Below are 9581 nucleotides of genomic sequence, written 5' to 3'. Positions count from 1 at the left end.
ACACTTGCGCAATACGGAAATATCTGCTAAGTGTGCTACTTATCTTTGTCAACCTGGCAACCATGTGCATGCGCTCTCTCACTACTGTGGATAAACGCGCTTGCTTTCTGAAAACACTGGTAACTTAAACTTGCAGTTTAGCGATCTCCACTTTAATATCCTATTATCAGAAAAGTGTAATTCAATGATGTTACCAGTTCCTTGTTGAGAAAGATAATGTAGCTCTTGATAATGTAATATCTTTAAATATTAAGGATAGTTAGAAATAGCACTATAGTATGCAGTGTTTAATAAACAGCTGTTTTACTAAATTCTGCTGAGGTGAAATTTAGTGCAGTCCCGTATCGTGATACGTATCGTATCGCGGCCTCTGTATCATGACACGTATTGTATCTTTGCTGGTGATACACAGCCCTACATTTTTGTCCAATTTAGTGGCATTTTTGCCCCAAGTCCCCGTGGCCAGGGGAAGGCTAAGCCTGAAGGCTAAGTGAAAACTATGCAGTGTTATTTTACATTTGTTTATTTCCTATTAGGGCTGTGCAATTAATCGCATGCGATTGTCATGCGCATCTCGTCAGTAAAGGCGGTCCCGTGATATCGTTTCAGCCTAGGGCTGCACGATAAATCGCATGCGATATTTAACCCGCATCTTATCAGTAAAGCCGGTTCTGTAATCAGCGGTAAATCTCCATCACGTGCGTGCTTTCACATTGAGCAGCATTAACTACACAGAGCCGTTGTTCACTGACGAGCTGCGCAAAACCACGTTCGTATTTGCGCGTTTTTTTGCGCAGCTCGTCAGTGAACAACGGCTCTGTGTAGTTAATGCTGCTCAATGTGAAAGCACGCACGTGATGGAGATTTACCGCTGATTACAGAACCGGCTTTCTGACAAGATGCGCATTAAATATTGCATGCGATTTATCGCGCAGCCCTAGTGCAGCCCTAATCCTTACACATCCCTACTTTAAATGCTTTATTCTTTTGTGCAGAGCACAGCTTTTGTGGAGCACCCAGAACACAAAACTGATAGAAGCCACTTAAATGGAAAAACAGTGACTGGATCAAAAACTTCTAAATGGCACACAGCCCATTTCTCCATCTCTGAGTTACCAGAACCCCATAAAAAATTAACGTAGCGTAATGTGTATGTGTGTAATGCCTACACTACAGCAGTAGCTTCAGTGAGGCAGCAGTTTTTTGAGTTCAGAGGGATTTTTGGCCCAGCTGAGAACAGTCTTGTGACCCAAATCTGAGCATGTGAAAAGTCAAAGTGGGAGTCAGACCTTATAGGTTGAAGCACGTTTGCTTTACATTATATGTTAGGTGGTTTAGGCTAATTGTCATTAGAAAGCTTACATAAAAGTGATTCCTCATAGAAAGAGATCTGTCAATTCAGATCTAGAAATGAAACTACTGAAAGTGAGCATTAACCTACATCCCTAATTCATATGTAATGTAAAGCCTTTAGCCTTAGTCCGAACAGTCCCATCCACCTCTATATGGATCCTCTTCCAGTCAGTTGTTTACATTCCACTTCCCGGTGGTCATGGGCCCACCCCCACAGCCCAGGCCATCCTGTCCAACTTGTCAGTCATCTGCCATTAGCGACAATGGGTGGGGCAAAACAGCCACTCCCAACAGAAAAAGAGCAAAAATATTTTCCTTAGTAGAAGCGGTGCTAAAACAGACACTCAAGACTGATAAATGTGTTTTTCTACACTTCAGTGAAATACATGTGATGCTGACGCTCACTCTAGACTGACATCATTCTCAGTCTGTATTTACAACACTGATATTGATACTCATTTATGCTAACAAATACTAGCATATATCAACTTTCGAGGATACTCAAAACAAAAAATAACAACAATAATAATAACCACTGAAACAACCTGATTAGCCAGTAAAATTAACTAATTACTTACAATTACCTAACTAAACACTTAAAAACATATTTTTGCATTTTAGGTTGTAGTCATAGAATAAGTGGTTCAGAACCCATAAGAGTCTTAAAACCTTGTTGCCTAACTAGAATACGCTTCACACCTACGATCCTCAAAATTGCTGTCTTAAGTTTTAAGACTCAGCCATAGACAAAAAAACTGACAGTCTAAAGCCATTAGCAACTGAGTATTAAGGCCACACTTTCCTTGCACACATTTAGTTACTAAATAAGGGCTCTAAAATAGGTTGTCATGAATTCTCAGTAAGAGATTTTGGATTGCAAGTACTTTGGTTTTCATGATTATAATATACATTTAGTAATGTTTGCAAATTACTAACCCTGCACTGCTATTCCATCATCTGATGATACACACCAGTTCTGAAATAAAAATGCTTAAATTTAACTTTTACCAACTACAAGATACACAGATCACTTAATAGGCCAGGTATTAGCTTAGCACTCCTGAGAGCAAAACCCCAGAGAGATTTACATCAGCCTTTTTAATCTTTCCTACCCTGACCTCCCACATACCTCCTCCTTTCCCTCGTCTCTTGCGGCTCCGCTGTCCCTCCTCTTCCTCAGCAATGGTGGAGAGAGACGGGATAGCTGACCTGCAGGCCCCCCTCCTCATCCTGAGGGGGGCCGGCATCCTCCTCTCTTCTCCTGTGCCTCTCTCTTTCAGTACCCAACACTGCTAACAGCTAGCACCCCACACATCTCCTCTGAATGATCTTAGATGATACAGCACACAGTAAGAAGAGTAACAGACACAGTAAGAGCTGGAAGATGCAGCAAGACAGATTGAAAGGAAAAAGAGACAAGTCAAAACTCCTTCCAGTCCAGCCTGGCTTACTGACGCTCCTGTAATCCACAGAAGCGGCCGACTCTCTTCCTTCTTAAGCCTGAGAGACACGGCTGCTCTAGTTGCTGATGCTGCCACTGTCTCTCTCTCTCTCTCTCTCTCTCTCTCTCTCACAGGCCCTTATAGAGAAAGTACCACAGACTGACAAATGCACTGAAACACTGCCTCACACGCACACAGTCCTGTGTTTCCTACTGAAATATGAAGTATGAAGACCAGCAAGGTGAGCCAGTGGATTAACAGACACCATGACAGTTACGGCACACAGAATGGTGGGTGGGATAAAATGGACCGGAATGAGATGAATTATTGCCCGTCCTAAAATGTACAATTGTTCACAAACAAAAACTGACCAACTTGAATCCGCTTTGAGTAGAGATGCACCGATTGCAATTTTCTTGGCCGATTCCGATTTCTGATTTTTTGGAAGTGTGCCCTGCCGATACCGATTTTTGCCGATTCCGATTTTCTTTCCAAGAACTATAATTGACAGCATATACAAACAAAAATCTATGCAAATTTCAATGCAAAAAAATATTTACAAAATAAAATAAATTATTAAACATTACAATTCCCCCAATCTGGACTAAGTTACAGATTTTCTCTCACTTAAACCGCATAAACACATTTCATTACACCAAATACACAAAAGAATGTTCTTTTTAGCAGCATCATATGACCCCTTTAACTTGAAATGAGTTGCTGTATGTAACAAAACAGATGTCATGTCCCACTATGTTTATAAATGGTCATTTTTCCCCCTTATTAATTGTGTAATCAAATTCTTACTTTGTTTCAATTAATTCAGTTAGAATAATAAGAAACTGTAGAGTTGTTACCGTTCAAATGAAATTAGTATTAACAAACTCTCTTTCCACTGCTGAGGAAACAGAAGCTGCATCTGATGTTTGATGAAGCTGAGGTGCCATAAATGCATTTACACTGAAAAATTTCAGTTTTACATATTTTTTTTAAACATACAAATAAATGTTGAAAAAGTGCAATGATACTTTTAAATATGACTAAACCACCAGTAGGTGGCGGCAAATGTCGGTTTTAATGAGTGAATAATTTATTCATTCATTCAACCGATTCATTCAAACGGCTGATTCATTTAGAAACGAGGCAAGTGACTGTCCTTATGAATGGGCCACTGAATCAGTGACTCACTCGATTCGTTCAAAAACGTGGATTCATTCAATAACGAAACACTGCTTTGTGTTGCTCGGAGACACACAACAGTTCTACTGTGGCTTTGATCGGAACTAATTTTGTCAGCGAAATTTAGCAAAAACAGTTAATATTTTGTCTAAAATCTAAGTCACTTAATTTTAACTTCTTGTTTATTGAAATAGTATTGTATAAAGTCAGTGTCACATTGCAATCGTGTTGATATTGATATTCGGGGAAACATGGCCGTATAATGTTGCTTACCTAAATCATATTTTGTGAATTTTTTTTTTTTCTACCGCAGTATGCATCTATAAATTTCTGTGAGTTACTTTGTGTGTGCTGTCTCTCTCACACACTCACTCAGGCTGTGCAAGCCTCATCTGGCACGACAAACACATTATCAGTCGCATTTACACGGAATGCAATTAAAGTTAGAATCATTCTCACGCAAAATGACATGTTTACACCATAGACTGTATAAAAACATGGACGTAGTGGCCGTGACCTCACCCGTCGGTTTCTGAAGAGCGTTTTTGAAGCTCAAAGTGGGGGAGAGAAAAAAAAAACGTGGACAAACCATTCACTCTTGTTCAATGCGAATGCAGTATGCTGGAATATGAGCATTTATTCCATCATTTAAGCTGTGCCAGTTTAAACATTTAAGAGCCAGAGGACGCAAGCTCGTGCGCGCAGTGAGAAGATTTGTGCGTGCGCTCATCTGAAGGTTAAAGTAAAATGGGCACACCGCTTTTACAAGCTATTTAAAAGCGAAGGAAAGCGAGGAAAAGAGGGAACCCAAATATTTTCACCCGCGGTGATACCGGTATTACCGGTGTTGTCACAGGTCGATAAACCGGTGGGAAAATTTCCTCACCGTCACAACCCTAATGACTAGATAGACACGGTGAGTTTGTCTTTACTATACACATTAGATGTGATCCACCTCATAGTAACAATCCTGTCAGATCGTCCATCCTTTGAGTGAGAGTGTAATGTTACAGGTCGGCCGATCTGATTTCGTGGTTAAAGTTAACCTTTTCGACAATGTTTCCGTGTTGTCCTTGCTCAGCAATGTTATGGACGCAATGTTGTCTGGGGGTTTGGAAAAGGAGAGTGGGACGGTGGGCAGTGCTCGGGTGGTGACTGAAGGCGGTGACTGTGTAGTTCTGACGTCAACTTTTTACAGAAGTCACAACGGTTCGTGAAAAATCACAGCTACTTTAAGCAGGCTGTGTGAATTTTACTGTGGACTGACTGTTTTGAAACTTATATGGTAGCTAAATAGCCCCTAGACCTCAGCTATCGTGAAAAAGGCCAGAAAATTTCAGTTTTGACACTATGGGACCTTTAAATCAGCACAGCCAGCGAAGGATCGAACGCAACTGTTTTGAACGAGCGCAACTTTTTTAACAACCAAAAAGTGGCTGTTTTGTTGTAGCAGAGGAGCGGATCCAGCGAGAGCTTGATGGGGCGACGTGGAATTAAAAAGTTTTTCAGGAGTCGCGGCAATAGAGGCGGTGCAACTATAACGACATGTGAATAATCCCGCCCACTCTAAAGCGGTACTGAACTGCAGTGGAAACGCAAGCCGAGCAGTACCGTACTGAGCCGTGCCGAGCCGAGTCGTACCACGCAGTGGAGAAGCGCCATTAGTGACAGCACTTTCTTAATATTAATCAAACAGCAACAACAAAAGAAATCACTCACTGCTCTTGATTGAATAGCTTTTGTAACTTTAATAAAGATTAATCTTTAATTTATACAGTCAAATATGCAATGCTGTTTTACATTTCATTACTTTATTCAATTTCTGTACCTAAAAACTAATGTTAGACCTACCTAAAAAACCCTGAAAATCACTGTTTATTTTATTTGTATCTTTACTCTATTGTATTTATTTGTGCTGTTGCAAGTAGTTAGATAGATTATTCCTACTTTCTTTATTTTTATTTGACAGTATAGTTTTTGCCTAAACATAGCACATACCGAACCATACCGAAACAGTGACTCTAAAACCATGAAACAAACCGAACCGTGAGTAAGTTGGACCGTTCCACCCCTAGTGCGCGTGGCTGTGACATCATTGCCGGCGCCACTGGCAACAAAAGGATCGGCTCGGAATTGACAAGACGTGAGACTGACCGGCTGGTCACCGATCCGGGTCGGACATGCGAAAAATCGGCCGATTCCGATCACTGGCCGGTCAATCGGTGCATCTCTAGCTTTGAGATCTGCATGGAAAATCTTTCGCCCTCACATGAAATTCCACACTGTGCCGATTCATAGATCAGGGCTCCAGACAAAAAAAATGTATTAAGGAGCCATTGGCTCCTATAAGAAAAAAAATTAGGTGCCAAATTATTTTTTTTAGGTGCCACAGAATAAACGTTTTTTTAACACTTTAACATTTCAGTCATACTGTCATGTTTATGTCTCATCTTTTCTTGTCTTTATCAGCATTTTTAATCCATATTGTAGATGTACTGGGAACTAAGGTTCACTTAAAGTGGGAACTAAACATCTTTTCCAACTTCAGAACTATACAGACCATAATTAGGTCAGCATCACTTGGCCCTTGAGTGTAGTTTGGGCTTCTCCTCAATGCAGCTTATAAATGTTTTCATATGTTTTGCACACATCCAGTCTGTTTTTCTTCAAGCAGGCATTGGCTCCTATAAGAAACAAAATTAGGCGCCAAATAATTTTTTTAGGTGCCATAGAATAAACATGTTCTATTTGTATATTTTTTAACACTTCAATCATACTGTCATGTGTTTATGTCTCGTCTTTTCATGTTTTTATCAGCATTTTAATCCATCTTATAGATGTCCTGGGAACTAAGGTTCACTTAAAGTGGGAACTAAACATCTTTTCCAACTTCAGAACTATACAGACCATAATTAGGTCAGCATCACTTGGCCCTTGAGTGTAGTTTGGGCTTCTCCTCAATGCAGCTTATAAATGTTTTCATATGTTTTGCACACATCCAGTCTGTTTTTCTTCATCCTCAGTAACATGCAATTTTATAAGAGGTGTTGAATTTTACCTTTAGCTCCTTGCATTCTTTCTTATGTCAAAATCTGGCGCTTCTGAATCAGCTACTGTTTTGTTATTAGTTTAAGTATTTGCTATTGACTGTTCAAATGCGGAGTTTTGCACACTGTGTGTGTGTGTGCGGAGTTTTGCACATCGTGTGTGTGTGTGTGTGTGCGTGCGTGCGTGCGCACGCACGCATGTGTGTGAGAGAGAGAGAGCGAGAGAGACCAGCTTCATCACTGTGTCTGTCACGCGACTCTGTTCCCCTTTCGGGCTCTGTCTTTACATTTATTTTGAAAGATGAAGCTCGCGATTATGGTAAGGGGCGTTACATTTCCGAGTGCTTGCGGTGTTCGGCCAATCACAATGCACTGGGTCAGCTGGCCAATCAGAGCAGACTGCGCTTGTCAGAAGGAGGGACTTTGTAGAAAACGAAGCGTTTGAGAGAGGCGGGGCATAGAGGACCTCCAATAATGTAAATTATTTTAAAAATAATGTGTTTTTTGAACATTAAAGCATGTCAACATATTCTGTTACACCAAATACACAAAAAAATGATCTTTTAAAAAAAGCATCATATGGCCCCTTTAAGTAAAAATATCAATATGCAATTTAGCGCATAAATTTAAACTATTTATAGTTATTTTTTCTAGCTGACTGATGATCTTATGGACGCCAAATGGTTATTCTGAGGTAAACGTATTTTTACATGGAATTGTTTCAAAGTTTTCCATGTTTTCCGCAGTTTGAAACACTGAAATAGCGAGTATATGAGACATTTCAGTACTGCATCTTATATATCTTTTGATGTCCATTCATGTTTATTTCGTACTATAGTAGTAAAGAGAAAGATATGATGGGTTCACATGCCGCTTGAACTGAGGTGCTAAAGCGATCACTCATGCCGCATTAAAGAGAGTGCCAAAACGGTATTTATTGTTTGAATTTCGTCATGAATTTGGCAGAATTTTAAAGCTGATACTTTGTTTATTAAAATGTAACAAAGCACAAAGCTTATTGCGATTATTGGATGGCAAAAAAAGCTACAAATATTATGAAGTTCATGCATTAAGAGAACAAAGCATATAGACTAAAGATCTTGTTAACAAGAATATTATTATCGATGATAAATGAGAATTGGAAATGATATTGTTAATATCCACACACCTACAGCTTTACCTGTTGTAGTTGGTTCAAGTTATGCACGAAATAGACACTGCTTTTCTGCACTTTTACTCCGCACGTCTCCGCTCTCTTATGCCACCACAACTGGAGCTGCTTTCAGCAGGTGTGCTGTCAGCGCTGCTGTTCGGTTTGAAAGTCTTTTTTCCACTAATACTTTGATGCACATCGTCTCAGTTTACTATGTCGACACAACAAAATATGTGATCGCAAAACAATCAGAAAAAAAATTAATTACATGCAAATTTTTAAATCATAACATGTACATTCGGTGTTTCCCCTAGGTCCGTTTTTTTTTTTTTTCCCTGGACTCCTTTTTAATGATTAAATTACATTTTATTAATCAAAAAGCATGTCTAATTAATTAAAATCATGAAACTTATGGCCCTATGAAATGTTTTATTTTTCCAACCTTATGTTTTATTGTTACAAAATTCTGTTTTAGCATGTCTAATTATTTGAAAGCATAAAACAAGTTTAATTTATTCTTACAATAGCCTTATGATTCTTTGCTCAGAAATTCTGTGTTGTGCATTTACTTTTTTTAAGGCATAAAACATTAATTTAATCTATCTTTTAAGTAATGAAAATTAAAAAAATATATTTTTTGTAAAATAAAGGTCATTTAATATTACAATTAAAACATTGAAGAAATATTGTATTTTTGTGGTTTTAATAATTTTAGTAGTAGTTACGTACATTCTACTCAACAATAGTAATATATTTCTGCCAATGCCTTCAAGTTAAACCAAACTTTTATTTTGACGGGTTCCCGTGAATACCTTTACATTTCTGTGTGTAGATGATATGAGGATAGTTTTACTCAAATGAAACGGTCAAATGCTCATAAGTGACTCTCAGACCGATTAATCGGCCGATTTTTGGCATTTTTAAAATTAATCGGCCGATTGTGCTGCAAATTAGGCCGATTTATTGACAGGCGCACTGGCGGGCAACTAAGCGTTGTTGCAGAACTCCCTCTGGCTGCGTGAGACTGAGCAGCTCACGCTCTGCAGGCTGCAGCCGCGGCTTGTTCACACACAGCCTCAGCTAATAGCAGGGCAAAACAGACCGTTTCGAAAGCAGGATTACGTTTTACCCTACTAGAATTGATGCCGGAAAGTTATCATATTCATAAGTGCAACAAGTCATTTGCATGTGCAAGTAGAAACACGTTCAATTCAGATGAAACTTCTGGGCTGATTATAACGTGCATGTTAACTTTCCTCATGAAAAGTGTCTGTGGGTCCGACAATAGCCTCCACGATGTCATATATTCGCAAGTGGCCAGCGCACACTTAAGCAGTTATGAGCAGCAGGCAGTGCAATACTATGTGTGAAATCTTTTATTTTTGTTATCACTATGGCCATTTGACT

General features: G+C 39.2%; 1 protein-coding gene across 9 annotated transcripts in view; it reads right to left on the bottom strand.

Moving 5' to 3' along the window:
• map7b (microtubule-associated protein 7b) overlaps positions 1-9581 on the bottom strand; it is a 56051-nt gene that overhangs the window by 35211 nt on the left and 11259 nt on the right. For 3 of the 9 annotated variants that reach the window (XM_016498746.1, XM_016498747.1, XM_016498748.1), the window contains exon 1: positions 2483-2750. The exons of 1 other annotated variant lie outside the window; for it this stretch is intronic. In XM_016498746.1, coding sequence (XP_016354232.1) covers positions 2483-2600 — 118 coding nt within the window. In that variant the 5' untranslated portion in view covers positions 2601-2750. Of the gene's footprint in view, positions 1-2482; positions 2752-9581 lie in introns of those variants that run through there. 5 more of the 9 variants (XM_016498743.1, XM_016498744.1, XM_016498751.1 and 2 more) reach the window with 3 other exon arrangements.

The sequence above is a fragment of the Sinocyclocheilus anshuiensis genome, unplaced genomic scaffold (genome assembly GCF_001515605.1).
Source record: "Sinocyclocheilus anshuiensis isolate Anshui unplaced genomic scaffold, SAMN03320099.WGS_v1.1 scaffold78, whole genome shotgun sequence".
Lineage (NCBI taxonomy): Eukaryota > Metazoa > Chordata > Actinopteri > Cypriniformes > Cyprinidae > Sinocyclocheilus > Sinocyclocheilus anshuiensis.
The sequence above is the reverse complement of the archived record's forward strand: the minus strand, read 5'-3'. Positions and strand labels throughout refer to the sequence as shown.